The following is a 21,305-nucleotide window of genomic DNA, read 5'->3' on the forward strand; positions in this document are numbered from 1 at the left end:
TTATATCCAAGATATCAAACAAAGATATCCTCTATTAAGACGTAGCTAACCAATGTTTGGGATTTTCACAATCTCAATTATTCTTAGCTATGTATTGAAATGGGAAGGGAAAAAAAAACCAACCTCAGCTTTTTTGTTGTTGTTGATACCTAAGGTATGTATACCAGAATAACCTATTACGTTCATTTAGATGATGCAAATTTCTATTAGAAAACATTGTCTCAGTTTAAGAATGACTTTCTTCCATTTAGGATACGTTTGCTAAGTTTCAGTCCAAGTTAAACAAAATCTGTATCAATCTTAAACTGCACTAATTGAAAGAAAGAACATCTACACCAGGGTTTGCACTAATCTAATGAGATCAGTTTAAGCAGCAAGAAAGAAAAAGCAAACAAAAAAAGCACCAAACCCCTAAAAACACCCCCACAACAACCAAAGAAAAACCCCCTCACTCCTCTCCCTGCCCCAGGCCATAAGTAGGTATAGTATCACAAGACCTTCAAAAACAAAACAAAACCAAAAAAACCAAATAAATTAACTTTTTTCCAGAAATTTTAGAGACAGTTTAAACCACCACCATATATTGCTTGCATATTACCATATACCCACTCTGATGGGTAAAGAAAATGATCTAACAGTTCATAGAATCATAGAATGTCCTGAGTTGGAAGGGACCCACAAGGATCATCGAGTCCCACTCCTGTCCCTGCATAGGACAACCCCAAAATTCACACCATATGTCTGAGGGCATTGTCCAAATGCTTCTTGAATGTTGTCAGGCTTGGCACCGTGACTACCTCCCAGGGGAGCCTGTTCCAATGCTCCACCACCCTTTGGGTGAAGAACCTTTTCCTAATGTCCAACCTAAACCTCCCCTGGCATATCTTCTTGCCGTTCCCTCGGGTCCTATCATTGGTCACCAGGGAGAAGAGATCAGCGCCTGCCCCTCCTCTTCCCCTTGTGAGGAAGCTGTAGACCGCAATGAGGTCTCCCCTCAGTCTCCTCTTCTCCAGGCTGAACAGACCAAGTGACTTCAGCCGCTCCTCATACAGCCTCCCCTCTAAACCCTTCACCATCTTTGTGGCTCTCCTCTGGACACTCTCTAGTAACTTCATATCCTTTTTATACTGTGGCGCCCAAAACTGCACACAGCACTTAACATGAGGCCTCACCAGTGCAGAATAGAGTGGGACAATCACCTCCCTCGACCGGCTAGCAATACAGTGCTTGATGCACCCCAGGACATGGCTGGCCCTCCTGGCTGCCAGGGCACACCGTTGGCTCATGTTCAACTTGCCGTCAACCAGAACCCCCAGATCCCTCCGCACAGGGCTGCTCTCCAGCCTCTCATTCCCCAGTCTGTATGTACATCCAGGGTTGCCATGTCCCAGGTGCAAAATCCAGCACCTTGCCCTTGTTAAACTTCACACGGTTGGTGATTGCCCAGCTCTCTAATTTGTCCAGATCTCTCTGCAGGGCCTCTCTGCCCTCGAGAGTGTCAACAGCTCCTTCCGATTTTGTGTCATCCGCAAACTTAGATAGTAATGCTTCAAGTCCTGCATCCAAGTCATTTATGAAGACAGTAAAGAGCACTGGCCCTAAGATGTATCTCTGCAGAACCCCGGTAGTGTCTGGTTGCCAGCCCGATGTAACCCCATTTACTATAACCCTTTGAGCTCGACCCGTCAGCCAATTGCTCACCCATTGCATTATGTGTTTCTCCAGCTGTATGCTGGACATTTTATCCAGGGGGATACTGTGAGAGACAGTTTCGAAAGCTTTACTGAAATCCAAAAAGATTACATCGACTGGCTTCCCTTGGTCAACTAGGTGGGTAACCTTGTCATAGAAAGAAATTAAGTTTGTTAAGCAGGACTTTCCCGTCGTGAACCCGTGCTGGCTGGGACCAATGACTGCGTTGTCTTTCAGGTATTTTTCAATAACTCCCAGAATAATTTTCTCCATAATTTTGCCAGGCACAGAGGTGAGACTGACAGGCCTGTAGTTACCAGGGTCATCCCTGTTACCCTTCTTGAAGATTGGGACAACGTTTGCCAGCTTCCAGTCAATTGGGACCAACTGTTTATACATTCAATATACATCAATATACATTTAATAATTTAACCATTACTTCATTGGATGTACAATTTGCCAAGCTCCAGAAGAGAACAATTCAGTCATAGCTTAGATGCCTTTCATGATTTAACTCTTCAGGTTCACCAAAATAATCGCCACACTTATGTTAATGAATTTGCTGACAATCAAAAACTCTTTTGTTTGTGAAAAAAATTTTCAAAAATAGGACGTGTGCAGTAGCAAGTATACAGCAATAACTCCAACACTGTATTCGAAAGAATTCAGCTACATTCTGAATTTATATACCTGTACCTTCATGAATACTTGTGTAATTCTATTTAGATAGAAAATGTGCTTATTCCCTTACCAGTGAGTTGTTAAAGTATTTTTTTTTTATCCAGCTGACTCGTAGGACTGAAAGGTCCCTATCAAAACTGAGGCAACTTTGCAAAAGATTAGATTAAGCCCTTCAGGGCAGCAACTTTCTTTTAAAGACACAATGTGTTAACAATCAAAAAAAAAAAAGGAGAGAAAGCAGCCATGACTCCACTGTAAACCGCTGAGATTAGGAGTGTGCATCCCTTGAGAATTCTAATTAGGGTTTGCTTGAGGTTTTTTTCTTTCTTTTTTTCAATCAAATGTATACCAACTCCATAACTTGCAAATTTCCTTAGCCTCTGAATTCCCCACCACCTTGTAGTCTAGTGAACTCTGAAAGAAACTTCTCTCTTCCTGCATCCTGGTTTAATAATTTTTTTTTATTTTTTAATTGTGTGAGTTGTCTAGGGGCTCAGTTACTCTTTGCAGCTATTAAGATCAACATTGACAAGGATCTCACAATGCCATAATGCACCAGTTTGGTACATGAACCAAAAAATTGACAGTCAGCTTAAACTCACACAAGGGACCAGTCTATAGTTGCTGTATATGCTACCATAACTAACTTTGCTCATATCCCATAGGAGAGGATATGGAGGAGGAGCAGCTGAGGGAACTGAGGTTGTTTAGCTTGCAAAAAAGGAGGCTGAGGGGAGACCTTATTGTTCTCTACAACTACCTGAAAGGAGGTTGTAGCGAGGTGGGGGTCAGTCTCTTCTCCCAAGGAAAAAGGGATAGGACGAGAGGAAATGGCCTCAAGTTGTGCCAGAGGAGGTTTAGGTTGGATATTAGGAAAAACTTCTTCACTGAAAGGGTTGTCAAGCATTGGCACAGGCTGCCCAGGGAAGTGGTCAAGTCCCCATCCCTGGAGGTATCTAAAAGACATGTAGATGTGGTGCTTAGGGACATGGTTTAGTGGGGGACTTGGCAGTGCTAGGTAAATGGTTGGACTTGATGATCTTAAAGATCTTTTCCAACCTAAATGATTCTATGATTCTATTTCACATTAGCCTATATGCCTAGAGTAGCAGCAAGCACTTCAATGAGTGTTATAGTACAAACCTATTCCATGTTCACCCTATGAATTTTTTCAGCTCTAGCTAAAGTAGTTATAAATGCAAATTATAGCTTTTACCTTCTAAAGCTGTGTAGTGTGGCCTTGGATTTAATGAACCTACCTTGGGAGGATGCATACGGTTCAGCATAATGACCATTGTAATGCAGCTGAGGTGGTGGAGGCATCATATATGGTTGAGGCTTGGGCTAAGAAAGCAAGCATCTTACTGTTAGTTAAAAGCTCATGATTTCTTTTAAAAATAAGTCTTGAAGATTTTTTTATATATAATGTATACTATTATATATATAATATATAATGTATAACACACACACAAAGCCTTATTCTTAAACCATTTCTCTAAATCTGCCATGTAAGTTTCTCCTGTGAGGTCATACAAGAAACAATTTAAAAAAAAGGAAAAAAAACCAAAACCACACACCACCAACCCAAGACTGTATCTTGCCATTTGACATCTAGGAGAGTCTCCTAGATGAGTCTCCTAGAAACACAGCAATCAAACTAAAAATAGAAGTGTTTAAAATATTTTTCATTGCAATTATTTTAATTCCATTTCAGATACTATATAGCAGCTTTTTCTACAAGCCAGAAACAGTTCCTCACATATTAGACTCATCTTTTTTACTGGTCATTTTCTTTCACTGAAAGAAACTAATGTTTGAATCAAAGTCAAATGAAATCCATAAAAATGCAAATATAAAACTATTTGCTCTCCTTACCATAGACATCCTGGACGAAGACCGCCTTCTAACAGGATTCACTGTAACAGGCTGGGTTTGTCTACAGAAGAAATTTTATGGTGAGAAATGATTCTTAACACCACCAAGATCCATTTCAAACCTTAGAAAGTGCTTCCAAGTTCAGTTAAAAAAATCACTCTATGTTTCTTGGAGCCAGGCGCTGTGTTAAATAGTCCTCCCTAACAGTCTCAAAAGGAAAGAGCTCTGTGCATAAACCACCATCGCAGACAGTATGAGGAGAATCACAAAACCAGGGTCAAAATATCTCAGTTATTTCTTTGCCTCTTTTCTGTGAAGCATAAAAAAGAGGCATCCCTGAAGCACTGCAGCAAGGCAGAAAAAGCACTGGAGTAACTAGGGACTAGTTCCAAATTTGAACCCCATATAAAATCTCATACTGTAAAATTACCTGTTCTACAAGACCAGACATAAAATTGTTTACAGAACGTGACGTTACCAATGTTAAAGGAACTGGAAAGCGCGACTATACTGCATGAGCACTTGTATGTTCTAACATTCGAGCTAATGGCAATAAATTTTCATAATTTGTTGGATTGCCTCCAGGATGTAAGGCTTGGAAACCTTAAGCTCCTTTTTCCCCACCCTACACTGCACCTGTACTCCGCATCTTGCAGCAAGGCAGAGGTCAAAAGACAGTAGAGTAATACAAATGCAGGAACCGTCAGATTTCAGAAAGATAGATGATTCTTCAGCTCACCCTTTGGGAAGTGAAGGACGAGAAAGGATTGGAAAACGTGGAAGGGAAAGAATGAGGGAAGATTTCTGAGAGCCCTCCTCAGGTGGAGAGTCCAAGGAGTCTCTAAAGACAAGGTACGTACAGATAAAGAAAAAAAAACCTGAACTTAATACAGGCACGCATAAGAGTTTTCAGCAGCAGGATGAGATGACAGGGAATCTTGCGTAGAGATAATCAGAAAAGTTTTTTTGAGGACTGTACCTATGAATAAAACCATGTTGTGGTGAAAGGGTTAAAGTAAGTAAACCTAGAGACTGACATTCAATGCAGAACTATAGAACTGACGTTATTCAGATAGCAATGCACAAGTCCCACAAATGCACTACTTCTACCCATATTTCTTATTCCTCTTAAAAGACAGCCGGGTTTACAAGCTTAGAGGTATGAGGTCTACTCTATTCCAAATTAATCCTACTCTTCTAAAATAAATTATCATTAAACACACTAGTGAGTCATCTGTGGTACAAAATATTCCATTATCTTTCCACTGGTGCCAGCAAATTTTGGACCAACCCCTCCATAGCTATCTTCTCATGTACAAAGAAGAGGAATAGAACATTCGGGAATCATGCTTTTTTATGACAGACTATTCACTGGCTCTCATTCTCTATTCTTTGACTGAAGTAACTTAACTGAAGGAAAGCTGTACCAGTGGAGTAGCTCAAATTCCAGCCCTTGATTTACAAGTTGGAGACCAGCCCATTTAAATTTAATTTGATGAATTGTATTAAATTTACTTTGCACTGGTGCTACTTGAGCTATACGGATTCCACGGATATCGAAAGGACCACATACCTCTCAGCTGTCAATCCAGCACATTTCAGGAGTGCTTCACATATACTTCCCGCCCTTTTAAAGGCCTCTAGAGTGTCCTTTCAGAGCAGTTCACCCAAACTCAGGCCAAAATCCCAGTGATTCCAGTAGCTCACAAACATTCTAGCAATAGTAGCCCCCAAAGGAACTGAAGTCTGTCACAGCATTGAGATCCAGCAGCAGGGGCCAAACACTATTACTTTTGGTAAGATTTCAGTGTTTAATATTGTCATAAAGCAGAATATGTTTGAGAAAATGGTGATAAATATCTTCTCAAAAAAGATTACGAGAAAACCCCCAAGTCATTAATTACCACCACCTAAAAAGGACAGTAAAGACATTACAGAAGTTATAGAAGATTTCACTTCCCAATGGAAGCTTCAAGGGCACCAAGAGTTCTGCTAATGTATTCTACTTACAGGCTGCATTTATTTAGTCTGTAAAATTTGTGTCTAGCCACACACATCCTCCACACGTATTTTGCTGTTTCCATATCTTCCTGCCAAAAAACAAAACCAAAATTTGCATATTAGGCCAAATATGCATACCCTTCACTTGCTTTCCAAAAAGCCACTGCAATTTTAAAGATTAAATTAGCATTGACCAATTTCGTTTTAATATAACTTCATTACTGTCACCAGGTTTTCCCCAAAACTGTACTTTGTGGGCCTGAACATGCACTTTAGCCTAATAATTTTATTAGATTTATGAATGTTGAAAGCAGAAGCCTTTTGTTGAAAGTAGAAGCCTTTTGTTGAAGAAACTCTTATCAGCTACAACACTAACACAATTTACCCTATATACATACCATGCCATAAGATTGTTGACAGCTGCCTTCTTGACAAAGGCAACTGGTAGATACCACATAAAATTAACTCTGCAAGGAACATCATGGCCCATTCCAGCAAAGCTCTAAGACCATGTTTATCTTTAAATGCCACTGATTTAAAAGTCAGAAAAACATGCTAGAAATTCTACTGGAATAGATGAAAATGTTTATGACCACCTGAACCAAACTTGTCAATGTACTCAACATAACAGGTCAGATTTTTAATGCCTTCCCATAGAAAGCTAGCCAGAGACAGTATTATTACTTTTGACTCACTCATACAGTTCAAAGTTGCTAAATATATAAAAAGTAGTTTTTATCCTTTGAGTTAAATTAGCAGTCTTAATTTGTTTTTATTTACTGATGGCTTAGTGAAAAAATAAAAGTAAAAATCTACTCACAGTTTGGAATTGGATTGTCTCTTCTTTGTTTGCCAGCTCTAATGCGAAAAAGGATTTGTTGTGGGACATGTTGGCAATATCATGCCACCTGCAGACAAAAGGGACAGAACATGACTGGCAAGCTCTGATTTTCAAACCACAGAAAATGCAAGGGAAGAACAGAGCCACCACCAAGAATATGGATAAATAAAAAGTTCATCAATCTATCTGAACAAGTTGCAGACCATCACTTCCATATCCATTAAATGACTGCTGAAAGGAAAATATGTATGTGACTAACTCTTTTGAAGATGCACAATATGCGCAGTAATAAGTTTATTACTTGTCTTCCACTTGAAATTCTTTCAAGTGTTCTTTTTTTTTTTTTTTTAAAAGCAAACCATACATTCTAGGAAAGAAAAAAAATCTACACTAAACAAAGCCATTAAGGCATTATTATAGATATTTTCTAGAACTCTCTTGCATATTGACAAATGAGAAAGTGAGATTGCAAGAAATATAATACCATATATTTATTCAACTTCTTGTTAAATATAAATGTAGTTTGATCAATTAGTATTATGTTAGTGTAAATAAAGCCTGTATCATTGATTTATTAAAAGAATATTCTTCAGTGGACAAACACAGGGAAAAAGCATGATTTACATACAGGACTCTCTCTACTCACCATCATATGCATGAGGTAGAGAAACACTAATGTCCCCATTTTGATGTAGAACAAAGACCCCTCAAACTTAAGGCGTTGGTTCATAGGCATTTATGGACGCAAACACAGAATCATTTAGTTTGGAAAAGACCTTTAAGATCATGGAGTCCAACTGTTAACCTAGCAATGCCAAGTCCCCCACTAAACCATGTCCCTAAGCACCACATCTACCCGTCTTTTACATACCTCCAGGGATGAGGTATGATGATGCCCACTTCCCTGGGCAGCCTGTTCCAGTGCCTGACTACCCTTGCAGTGAAGAAATTTTTCCTAATATCCAACCTAAACCTCCCCTGACACAACTTGAGGCCATTTCCTCTCGTCCTATTGCTTGTTACTTGGGAGAAGAGACCGACCCCCACCTCACTACAACCTCCTTTCAATTATGAAATTACGTGAACCAATCTGAAGCATAACCCAGCCTTTGTAAATTGTACTAGTGGGTCATTTGTCTATGCTTTTTTGCCACTCAAATACCATGATATATCTATCCCCAGTAGAACTGCCTCTAGTCACACAACAAATAAGTAATAGAGCAGAAAACTGGATCCGGAAATTGGAATATGAATACTTCCTGATGCTCTCCAATGTGCAACTTTTTTCTTATGTTTACACAGACACTGCATCCACAATTCTTTGGGAAATTAAGCGAAATGCATCGACAAAGCTTTATTTCTCTCCCCTATGTGATTGGAAAGTCAGACAGCAGAACTGTTGTTGCTTCATTCTACAAGGAAGCAGAGTAGAGCACTTCTACCACTCCATACAATTAAAAAGATCTTGGCATCAGCTCTCCTATCAGCAGCAGAGACAGAGATTTTTGTGAAGGACAGTTAACGGTACTGAATTTATAAATTCTATTAAACAAAACCACTAACAGAAAGAAGCACAGTTGCTACTTTCTCTAACCCCAGAAATTCACCATGAGTTCCAGTAACTGTTGGACCACAGGATTTCAAGATTCTGTTCATAGTCAGCCAAAAATTCAACTCTAGAAGATTAAAATTCACTAAGAATAAAGCCTTTCTTGCTCTAGCGATAACTACAGATTACTAAGATTCATTAAAAAAAAAAAAAATCTTGATATGTATTTTTTTAAATTTACTCCAATTTCTGTCCAAAGATGCCCAGGCAACCCCTCCTGAAGTCACTGGGAACCAGGCCATTTCACATGAAGACTGAATTTTAACTGTTAGGTAAGTTGCAGACACACCTATGTCTACAATTTAACTATCAGAACATTAAATAATAAACTAAAACAATGTATGAATCCAAAATAATGAAACAAATGTTATCACGTGACTCTCCTCTATTTGTTTTATATGTAATATATGAAAGGAACTCCTGGATAATTTTACAATTGAATATTTCTAAGTAAATTGATATGCCCGTCTCAGGACCTAAGATGTTCTATTTGCAGAGAACTGCTCCTTTTTGACTCAATAAATGTTTTTCAATGGAATGTATATTAAATGTTCATCTTTTAGAATTAATCTGGCTTAAAAAGATTCATCCTGCAGTCAATATGTTGAAAAACTCCCATGGACTTCAGTATTCATTGTAGCACGACGACTACAAGACTATGTCAAGTTTATCAAATGAATAAATAGACATCATATCTAGGAGGCATTCAAGCTAGTGAGGAACACACATAAAATGTGAAGTGCACAAAGATATTTTAAGAAAGAACAGTACTAACCTAAATACAACAGGAGGACGACCATTTTTGTGTTTCACAAAGATACCATCAAGACATGCTCCAATGAATATGTCACTTCCTTGGCTGTCCTGTAAGAAGTTGCAAAAAATTATGCAAATACAGCAAAAAGTCTTTGAAAGCAAAGTTACATGAGAAGCAACTACTTTTACAATTCTGGGTGAGAAAAGGGGTGGTGTGGTTTTTGGCTTTTATTTATTTTTGGCAGGAAGTAACCCTTTTACACAGGGGGGAAAAAAAGCAACGGAGACAAAGACCAAAGCCCTGTTTACCTTTGCAGGATAGGTCTCTTCACCATAGCCCTCCATTCTCTCTACTTCTTGCATATATAACATTTCTGCGTCAGGAGGAGTAAGGCCTCTACAAATGAAAACAACGATCAGCTAGTACTGTGAATAAGAAAAAAATCATCTTTGTTTTACTCTGACTGACACTGTCAAAGCTTGAAAAGTATCACCAAGACATCCAGGCAACCATCAAATCATGCTGTTTTCATCCGTACCAATGGCCGATATATTTGTCTCAGCCATTACACTTTGATTCTAGTAACTTCTTTCTCTCAGGCATCTCTAGGGGTAAATGGCAACAAAGACCAGTTAAAATTATCATCTCTGATAACGGCAGACAATTATCACATTCTTCTTCAAATCCATCATTGTCACCATATTTTCTCACTTTACCAGAATGATTATTCTGGCACACATGTTCAATATCTGAATTTCCCCCTATTGCAATATACATGTTTAGGACCAATATGAAGTTTGATGCTTCACATTTCAGGAAAGAGAGTCTCGTTTTCTAAACGCTGACAGAGTTTTAACTGTAATGGTTTGAAAACATGAGAAGGACAAGATCTGTAGGTAAAGGTAATATTTTTTTTAATTAGACCAACTGGCAAAGACAGTTTTCTCACAGACTTGCAGTAGTGTCACAAGGATTAAAACCTTGTGTTTCCCTACCTACCTCAGTTGATCTCATAAAAGATATTATCTCTACCTGCAAAATCCTGTCATGCTCATTCTTATGTCTCAATACATTTTCAATCATCAATCTCTCTTTTTTTTTTCCACTTTTTCCTAATGTCATGCAGATTAAGTTTTCTTTGCTGAACCTTAACCATGCAATCTTGTTATGAAAACATTTCAAAGACAAATGGATTTGAAATTTACAAACTGTAAAACAATACAGGAAAAAATAATCAGTATTAGTCACATAGTCACAAACATTTTTCACTGATGAACTGACAACAGAGAACTTAACTTTCCTTTGTCTTGGACTACTGCATCTTAGCTACCTTTTACTTAAGATCATAAGCATTCTGGTACAGTGACTGTCTCTACATTTCTACAGCCCTTAGTATCTGCCAATGTTGTTTATCAAGAAACATCCTTACTGGGGTCACAGCATCACATAAACAAGTTTCAGAAACATTATACAGGTGAAGCCACACTATTTAATTGTGTCCTGCATTCTTAATTTTTAAGCAGAATCATCTCATTTATTTTAACTGTCGTTCTGTTCTCTTTTCACTTTCATTCAGCAAAAATTCTTGTAATTTTAATGCAGATGTATCAGGGAAAAAATCATTTAAATGGGAGGTGAAATTAGTCCAACTGTCTTCTGAGATTCCCAACTTCCTGAGCTACTGAAGCAATCACATCAAAATTAAGCAACAAAGAGTTTTAGAAATGTTACCTGTACTTCTGATGTAGCAAGGCAACTTTCTGTGTCGCTTCTTCCAATATTTTTTCTTCTTGCAGCCAACCCTTAAGGTAAGATAGCATTTACAGAATGAAATACAAAAAATTCTACAAAATTAAATGGTTATAGTTTCTTTACGCCGGCGAATCAACCCTCCACTCTAGTCTTGGAGCTCAGATGCTGTAATATGCACACAAAGAAAAACAAAAAGCACAAACGCTGTTTTGAAGTGTTTTTAATCCCTTTCCCATCTCCACCTCAACCTTCTTTTCAGGGTAATATACAATAAAAGTGAAAAGATCTTGCAACATCTTTGCTTCTGTGTAATATAAGGTATCATATCTCACTCCAGTCTCAAAGAAAACCTTTACTGAATTTGACAATCTGGGGAGCAGTAAGCTAGATGGATCATGGAGTCCTTAATAATGATTTGCATTTACCAATCTAAAGAAAGATTTAAATTTAAATTTATCAATTGAAGAACTTTTAAAGTAAGTACTTACCACTGGAAACAAAGCAAATCTTTGTAGAAACTCCTGAGATTCATACTGATCATAGTCTCCAAAATCAGCTACAAAATAAAAAATTTCTTGGAATCAAACATTTGTAATGAAATGATTCAATACGTGATTAATTGCAGCAGGATCTCCCAAGTAGCAAATCTCCACCCTATTGAACTACGATCTGAAAGTAAAACAATGGAACAAAATAACCAGTAATGTTTATGAAGAGGAAAAGTAAAAACACATCCCATCTTTTTACCTTGTTCAGAAAAATTGATAACACTCCCTGTGGATAGGAAAGGAGAAGAAATGATAAAACAATCAGAGTGTTGCTCCAAGTTCCTTGGGCTTTTATTTGTTTGGTTTTTTTAATCACAGAATGGTTGAGGTTGGAAGGGGCCTCTGGAGTTCTAGCCCTAAGCAGGGTCAGCTACAGCAGATTGTCTCAGAGCCTTCTCTGGTCATATTTTGAATACAGAGGACGGAGACTTTACAACTTCTCTGGGCAACCTGTTCCAGTGTCTCACCACTCTCACAACAGAAAACTTTCATTATGTTTAGATGAAATTTCCTGTATTTCAATTTGCGCCCACTGCCTGAGAAGAGTCTGGCTCCACCTTCTTTACTCCCTCCTGTCAGATACCTAATTACTTGCAGTACAGCGCCGGCAGACTGCTGTAACTTGCAGCTGGACTCAAGCACTGCAGAGAGCAGCTGGAGCACCCTTCTGCTCTCAAGCCTTCTAGAGCTCCCTGCACCCAGACATGCAGAAAGCGTGACCTAGAAGCCCTCCCAGACTCAGGGGCATGCTCAGAAGGGACTTAATAACTGTTTTGATTGTAATCACAGTTTTGATTTTACATCATGCCAACAGGCATCCCAAGGAATTTGCCTCTTTTTCTGTTTCCAGCAAAAAATTAGCCAACGTTTCAAAGAAGAGAAATAAAACAGTCTAAATTGGAAAAGTTATGCACCAGTCTCACAGGAGAGACTGTGGAACAGCCGCCTGTACGGAACGGCTGCTCCCAGAAATATAAACAAAATCCTCAAGCATACAGATCCTATTTACATTACCACAGATTCTCATCCATAATAGTATAACTTTAGAGACATTTAGGAACCAAATTTGTGTTAAGCATTAACAATTAATATGCAAGTTATTTATGATGAAAAGGGAGAATTTGTGACATGCTACACCAACACAGCACTTGAGATAAAGCAGTGTTTAGAATTAGCCGATTGTAATTATTTCAAATACAGATCATTCTTGAAACCAGTTCATTCGAAACAGCAAACGACTGCTTGTGTTTGTTCACCAGCTAAAATTAACTAACCTACCTGGAATAAGCTACTTCAGTCATTGGAGCACATTAATTTAGAACCTGTGTTTTTTCTGAGTTTTTTTTTCACTGTGTTATCAACACATACAGTTTCTGTCTTATACAAGACTGAAAAAGGAATGTGAAAGCTAAAAGGATAAATATTTTCCATCTCGAAAGAGGATTATATCGAAAGATTTCTATAAACAACTCACTGAGCAGAGAGACATTTACACTGTCCAAAGATATGAAAATAACAAAGCAAGATTTTGTCAGTTGAAGACCATTATGTCCTGGTTTGTATTAAACAGATTCACTGTTATATAAGCAAGGCACTAATATAATCCACCCTACTCCGCTGCTAACCACATTTTCAAAAAACATAATCATCATCTTTAATGTGATACTACCAACACATATAATCAAAAAAAAAGACAAAAAACCTTAAGTTGTATGTACTGCCAATGATTTTAAGTCCCCTTCAATTTTGCCAGATTTGCAATTGCTGTTAGATATACTGAGTGGCATTCAGTGTGAAGCAATATAAAAACACACTAAACAAAGCTGTTGCCATTAAAAACTTTTAGAGAGATTTATGATCGAACGAGCATGTTAGCAGGGAACACCAGACACGATCAGTGCAGAGAGACTTAGAACTGGTGGTTCTCTGATGTATACTCTATCCCATCTGACCCCAGTTAGGAAAAATAAAGCAGCCATTTTTGTGTAGGTATCACAGAAATGGATCTTCAGGAGCAATTTGAACATAGGGATTGTTAACAGTCTTGCATACTAACTTGAAATAATCTTAGGTGTTAGGATATTTGGGAGAAAAAGTGAAGGTACAAGTACTACTGTGCATTAAAATTTGCTTCTTTACTAAAACCTGTATCTTTCTCTTGTTACCATGCCAGAATAAAGAGTCTTAATTAACAGAAACAGATGAAACATCTGTCGATGTAAGCAGACGACTACAGCCTTTGCCCCCAAAGGAACTCCGATGTCTAATTCAAGCCCATCTCCTGAAACTATATGCTAGATAACCAGGTACACCTCTGAGGACTGCGCAGAAATACCAGCAAGTTTGGGGCCACTGATCCCACTGTCCCCCCTCCTCAGCCCATATGACAAAGTTCTAAGGAGCAAGCCTTTCATAACTTAGTGAATTGGGTCTTTGAATGATAAATAGAAAATACGCAATAGAAAATATCTCACCAAAGTTTCTAATGCAACATTAGCTAATTGGCACAATTGCCTTACTTACCCTGAACAGCTAAACCAGCCAGATGTATTGCTTGTTCCAGTGTGCAAGGAATGTTGCCCTCCAAGATATCTTTCTTTAATTGCAAATAATACTGATACCTACATGGGAAAAAAAGAAGACGCTAACATGGGCTTCTTAATTTAAAGAGTGCAGATTAATATGCCTGCGTTTCCTATTCCTCTCTGCATTCCCCAGTTTGTGTGGAGGGTAGTCTTCCTCATCATTCGGACCCACTATTTCACCGTCTTTGTTAACTCCTCCCTTAGCTGTCACATAACATGGCAGAATCAAATACTGCTACCTCTCAAAACAAAGAATCTCCATGATTTCTATCTACTACCATACCCTCATAAATTTTTAATTTTTACCTATTCCTTCTTTAATATTCTTATTATCTCCTCTTTACAATGTTCAGTACACTGCTGCTGTCTTGCTGCATTCTCTTCCAATACATTGCACATCGCTTCAATCACAATAGTGACTTTCATTTCTGCATTACAACTTCTGAGTACATTTTGTTCTCACTTTCAAGGCATCATTTTTTTTCCTTTAATTTGACCTTTTTCTGGGTCATCTCTTGTACATGCAACCACTACTAGCTGTATCATTTGTCCACAGTCTGAACCACTATTTTCTTGAATTCTTCTACCCCTTTCAGCCATCTATGGAACACCCTATCTTGAGCCCAAAACACCTCAAAACTCAAAAATGCCATTATAGCTACACAGACTTTGCCAAGAAGGACATTTGTCTTCTGTAAGTCTAGTTTTAAAAGGTTCTTAACGTCCTCATATTGTACGTTAACTCTCATGAAGTAAGGCTTTAATACTGAGAACATGGAAGCATGTGCTACAATTCATTCAGTGAAAGAAGAAAGGTCAGGTAATCTCCACACAAATTTGCATCAGGCTATAAGATGGCTCATCCTTACACAACACACACAAGAACAGCTGGGACTAAACCCAGGCCTCAAAAAAAAGGAAAGGAAAAAGCCACCACATATCAAGGCATTTGGGGAAATAAATCTTCCCAGTCAAGCAGTAGAATGTAAGCTCTTTCCATAGAGCTGCTATTAAAAGTAAACATACAGATGAAGAATCTGAACACTACGTCGTGATAGTACAAATACCATCTCTTGTCTATGAAATTTCCATTTCCTGGTATACATTAAACATGCAAATTGCTTAAACACGCTCAATCTCATCTATATTGAAAAGGCATGAAAAAAATCCACAGATTTCTGAAATTAATTCAGACTCTGACTATGGTACAACAAAACAAGTACCATCCTCTAGGACCTGAGTATAAGCTTGTCACATAAATTCCTGCTTTCTACGTGGCAGCACACTGCAAAATTGCTGTTAAAGCTCCAGCATAAACATCATATTCTTTAAATAAATGCCAGAGAAGAATATTCAAGCTTTTTCAGGCAATCTAGCTATTCAATGCAACACTATGACATTTATCTTACTCTAATGCATCCTACTATACCAACAAGTGCAGAATCTGAACCAAAGATTTATTAAGAAAAAAAGACAGAAGAAAAAGGAAAGACCACTAGAATGACTTTTTAAGCCAGTAAAATTACCGAGAAAAACCCCAAAAGTTCAGAGTTTTCCGAAAGAAAATAATCTTACAGAAATTACACAAAACCCAAAAACTAAAGCTGCCAGCCATTGAGCAATACATTACAGCACCAGTGTCTGCACCAAGAGGCTTATCTCCCTGGAAAGCTTTCACACCAGAATTACTGGGAAAGGCCTCTGGCAAGGTATTTTAGCACCAGAGTTTATATAAAGACAGTTTCATGTAAAAATGAAACTCACGTAAAAATTCCACTCAAAGCAGGGCCAACTTGAAGTTACCAGCTTAAATGGGTTAATTAATGCAAGCACATATTTCTGAAATAACCAATATACGTTTGTAATCCAGTGACTGGTTTTGTACTCATTTGCCTGTTAAAAGTAGTAATTAAATCAGAACAACTATACACATTAACACACTAGAAGTCTAGTATAGGCCCATAGGAATAACTGGCCAGTATATACGCTCAATTTTACTTTTACCCTGCAGGCAGCACAACTTATGTGAAGTTCCCCAGTTTCACAGTAGAAATGGATACATGATATCAAAGCTAACATCCATCTTCATTGCCCAGTGACACACAAAAAAAAAAAATCACAAGCTGAAGCTTAGCCTCTAGGTTGCCAATGTATTGTACTGAAAGTACAAAAAGTACTGAAAGCAAAATAAACAAAACTATAGCTCAATAAAATCTGCATGTGCTTTGTGCAGGACGGACATCCCTGAAAGCAAAATATGGCTCTTCAAAAGAAAAACAAAAAAGAGACAAAAACATGAAGGGACTACAATAATTTAAAATCTGACCATGCAAGTATGCCTATTACTGAAAACAGGTTTGAATAGATTCCTAAAATCATCAAAAAGTTTGTTGTTTGCTTAGTTTATCACATATTTTAAATATTCAAAAGGGAAATAAATACACAGTTTTACCATAAATTCTGCCTGAAATAATTTCCATTTCTATAGAGGTGGGGGAGGGGAAAGCAGATGATTTTTAAATAAACCATACATTTCAGAATGCTGAAAGCAAAATTATAGACACATGTATGAAGTTTACCTGGTAATCTCCTGCTGAAGCTGAGAAACAGTAGGCACATAGAACACTACTCCAAAATACACAGTTGGCTCCAAGGCATATTTGTCCAGCTGCTTTTTCAGAGGCTTGTCCAAATCTACCCATCTGCGCTGATTCTGCTTATTATAATACCACAAACTGAAATATGTAATCTGAAAAAGAGGCATTTCAATGATGAAAAAAAGTTAATATTGTGATATTAGATAAAATATATTGTATTAAAGTCTTGCTACTTAGAAGTAAAGGTTTTAAAACTCTGACTGAGGCTATGGGTTATTGAAAACTGGAGAGATGTTTAATATCAAAAGCAGACATTACTTCCAGATAAGCAATGCACATATATAAGGTCCCCCACCTAAAACATTACCAAACCTACTCTTTATTTGCAAACAGTTCCTGACCCTGTTGTGGCAACTCACAGATGTTAGTAGTAAGCATTTATGTGTGACAGGAAAACTATGGGAAATGAGGAAGGCAAATAGAAAATGCCATCGAACAGCAGGAGAGCAAAGTACGCTTCTCTGGGGAACCGGCAGGCAGGCTCAAATGGGATGCTGAAGGACAAAAGAGCGCAGGACAGCTGGTCAGTCAAAGACAAGCTCATTAAAGTACATGTATGGCTCATCCCACGAGCAAGAAAATGACCAGGTACAGCAGCAAGCTACCTTGCCTGAGCAGGCACCTCTTGACCAAGCCAAAACACAAAACACAGTATGCACTGGAACAGATTGCCCCGAGAGGCTGAGGGATGTCCATCTCCGGAATGTCAAAATCCCACTGGACAACATCTTGAGCAACACAATCTAACTTTGCTTACATCTCCTCTGAGCAGGAGTTTGGACCAGAATATTTTTCTACCACTCCACAGTATAGTTCTAAATCCACACTGCAGAGCCATTCATTCAAATTTAAATTTCTCCACTATGTTTAGACTGATTAAAATCTGCTCCTGCAGTACTTATTTCATTCAGTTCTGGACCAGCAAACAGACATGGACTGGAAAATATTCATGTCATTATCATAGCAAAGCTAGCAATCATAATTACAAGTTTTTTAATTGAGGGAGGGAGATAAGGGAATGCTACGAATTACCAATTACGTCTGCAGGCATCTACATGGAAATTCTCCAAGTCCTCGCTACGTACACATTATTATATGTAGAAATGGTGGAAATACCAACACCTTTAATCCAACACTTTTCTTTACATATTTTCAGATGTTTTTAACTTAGACAAAATAAAGCTATTAAGGATGAAGTTTTATAAAACAAAGGACTATTTATCATAATGATTTTTTTTTACATCAATAATTTCTGTGAATTAGACTTGGAAAAAAGGTCTACCTAGCAAACAAAGTATTTACTGTTGTCTTCTCAGAAGCTCTAGCATTTTGATGCTTTGGAGCACAGATTTGAAATTCATTTAGGAGCAACAGCTGGTAGTAGAGAAAGGCCACTTTAGTACTTCCCTGTGAAAACTCGCCTATGTGCATGTCTGAAAATTCATATACACACATCTTCTTGGTTTATAGTCTAAACAGGATGAAGGGCCTGTCTTTATGGGATTCTGGCTATCCCTTACAGCTCTGACAGGCTGACTATGCATGTGACAATCACAGCGTGGGCAGGTATGCTACCTCCCAAATTTCAAGGACAGCAGTGAAGTCAATGCTCCATATCAGCACAGATCATTAAGTAATTTTGGGCACAAAAATCAAGGTGTAGCATTAAATTAATAAAACCATCTATTCCATAAAAGCATCTTCTCTAGGAAATTAGCAAAACTGGGAAATTAGAGGCAATTCTAAGGCATAATGTTCCTCTGATGTTGCATACTGGCAAAATGTACTTCTTTGCCCCCCTCTAAATTAGCATCAACACAGTTTTAAGTGATTGTTCGTGGGGTTTTGTGGGTTTTTTCCCAATGTTTAAAAAAAAAAAAATCCTCTAAATTAAAATTACTGTTACCATGTAATTGCAAAAAAAAGATAAAAAAATGTTAGGATGAAGTCTACCCATTTAACCTTAATTAAGATCCCTTCTGCAAAACCTAAGAGAACTCTGGTCCTATTTGATAAAAAGACAGGCTGTAATACAAAAATTAAATTGAATTAGAACTGTCCATAGAAGAAAAAAGCAGTTTTTCAGTATAGTGGAAAATATCTGGAGAAAAGGCAGAATGCTGATATATATATAATAGTTTCATGGTTGGGAAAGTTTAAAAATCACCATAGAGAAACAGACTGTATTCCCACATCAGAAACAGAGTTCTCCTGTAAAGCAAATCCTACAAAACAGATTTTTCACAGGTGGACTCTGAACTCTGAAAACCAAGAGTCAAATTTAAGTAGTCATAAATACTTCCAGTTTCAAGAGGACAAAAGGAATATAGCTCTGAATACAAATACTATAAACAACACTGTTTTCTAAATTTCTCAGTCCAGGCACACAAAGTTTGTTGACACCTTGGACAACATTTGCTTTTATTTCTGCGCTTCAATCCCCCAACCATAAGATCTCGTGTGTGGTAACCTCCACCACCCCACAAGGATACTGAGAAGACAGTATCTTAAGATTCCATAAGATGTTAGGCATTATAACAGTAGTACTACACAAACTCCATTAAGAAAGAAATGTTATGATGTTCACTGCAACATCACGCACTGAAAAGGATAAAAATGTACCAAATGACTACTCCTCAATCCTTCCTGCAGACTGAACGAGGAAAGTAATGCATGTAAAAGGTTGTATTTCTCTTTCATTACAAGACTGTTAACACCATGCGCACAGTCACAGGAGCCAAAGTCAGTCTGTGATGCTGACGTCCTGTAACTTCCAAGTGTTATAAATATACTGTATATATAATGCAAGACAGTAAGTAAACTAGAGGACCAAAAAATAAAAATAACAGTTAAAGTTGAACTATATGCTATGAGCTACTTGATCTCACTTGCTAGGAAGAGCTCAAAAAAGAAAGGCTACTGTGCTGGCCTAGCCCACCTGCCCAACAGGTCGACCGCATCAGCCCCAGGCTGAGTGCGATCTGAAATGTCAAACCACAGCCTTCTGGGGGAGAGCAGAGGCCAAGGCAGAGACTGAAACCTAAGGGTAACAGCTACAGAACCACAAAAGCACACCAACAAAGTTGAAAGACTTGTATAAAAGATACCACACAAACACTTTTGGAAACCAACTAAAACTGTATGCAAAAATTTCTACACAACTGTTTGAATAACTTTCATCTACAGCCTTGGTGTATTTAAGCCGCAAAGAAGCACAGATGTGTAACAGAAAGGTAAGGAGAGAAAGAGCACAAACTTCTGTTAACACCACCACTGTTTGAAACCCTCTGATGTAAGACGCTCCTGGTTCTACACCCTGAAGTCTAAACTGAATGCATAGCCTATTTTTAAGGCATGATGATCACTTGCACTGGTCTGTCTGTTTAAATCACTGACCACTTGTTCTCGCCTACGCACAGAACCGAGTAGGTACTGGCACAACAGACTAACAAAAATGTTTCTGTGTTTTAAAATATTCTCTGGAATCCAGCATATCTTTAAACAAGATTTTTCTGCCATGGTATTTTCCCTTACAAACTCCTCCAACCTGGGCTATCAAAAATAAAATGAAAGCCAAGCAAAACACTATGGACCAAAGCCTGTCTTCTGACTTGTATGCAAACCTTTCACTTGACTTCAAGGGCAGAATTTGATCCTGTGAGTTTTCAGAGGAGCTTATGCACCCTGGAATATTCGCACTGATTAAAATAGAATCCATTTTTATTCATTGCTAAAACATTTTATTATTAGCAGCTCAGGACAACACCCAATTCTAAAAAGAATGTCATGACATAATTCTTAAAATATGTTAAGCTGTTAAGATTAACACCACTTTGAGGTTCATTTATTTTAGTGACTTATTCATGACCCAACCCCTTTGAAGAAAATCAAACAGAAATAAAAAGAACATATAATTTCTGCACAGTTACTTTCCACCTAGCTGCTTTCTGTCACTACAGACAGGAGTAGTAAGCATTTTGCATACAAGTTCAAGAGTTACCAAGAACGCAAAAGTACCAAAAGCCCAACACAGTATTGCAGCTCACAAGTTGGTGGGAGTGGAGTGACTTCATCTATGAAGTCCAACAGACTTCCTAAGCTAAGCAGAGGAGCTTTGTCAGGGATGAGTGCCACAAAACTACATTACTGTAGGTGACCATATTATATCTTTTGGCATGAAATATGATGAGAGTCAGAGGAGTGGGGCTGATCAGCCTTAAGAAGAGACAAAAGTAAAATCTTACTGTGGACTTCAATTGCCTAAGAGCGAGGTACAGAGAAGACAGAGCCAGACACTTTTTGGAAGT

At 38.0% G+C, this 21,305-nt stretch overlaps 1 protein-coding gene across 4 annotated transcripts in view; it reads right to left on the minus strand.

Annotated features, from left to right (window-relative positions):
* Positions 1 to 21,305, minus strand: part of PTPN21 (protein tyrosine phosphatase non-receptor type 21) — a 50,238-nt gene that overhangs the window by 16,821 nt on the left and 12,112 nt on the right. For 3 of the 4 annotated variants that reach the window (XM_087747465.1, XM_087747467.1, XM_087747466.1), the window contains exons 3-13: positions 16,921 to 17,090; positions 14,280 to 14,377; positions 11,697 to 11,764; positions 11,188 to 11,258; positions 9,765 to 9,852; positions 9,475 to 9,563; positions 7,070 to 7,157; positions 6,259 to 6,338; positions 4,988 to 5,089; positions 4,249 to 4,309; positions 3,633 to 3,717 (exon numbers count right to left, since the gene is read on the minus strand). In XM_087747465.1, coding sequence (XP_087603591.1) covers positions 3,633 to 3,717; positions 4,249 to 4,309; positions 4,988 to 5,089; positions 6,259 to 6,338; positions 7,070 to 7,157; positions 9,475 to 9,563; positions 9,765 to 9,852; positions 11,188 to 11,258; positions 11,697 to 11,764; positions 14,280 to 14,377; positions 16,921 to 17,090 — 1,000 coding nt within the window. The remainder of the gene's footprint in view (positions 1 to 3,632; positions 3,718 to 4,248; positions 4,310 to 4,987; positions 5,090 to 6,258; positions 6,339 to 7,069; positions 7,158 to 9,474; positions 9,564 to 9,764; positions 9,853 to 11,187; positions 11,259 to 11,696; positions 11,765 to 14,279; positions 14,378 to 16,920; positions 17,091 to 21,305) is intronic. The other variant, XM_087747468.1, reaches the window with a different exon arrangement.

This window comes from Nipponia nippon, unplaced genomic scaffold, assembly GCF_047370975.1.
Source record: "Nipponia nippon isolate SJK-2023a ecotype South Korea unplaced genomic scaffold, ASM4737097v1 scaffold_11, whole genome shotgun sequence".
In the NCBI taxonomy this organism is placed as follows: domain Eukaryota; kingdom Metazoa; phylum Chordata; class Aves; order Pelecaniformes; family Threskiornithidae; genus Nipponia; species Nipponia nippon.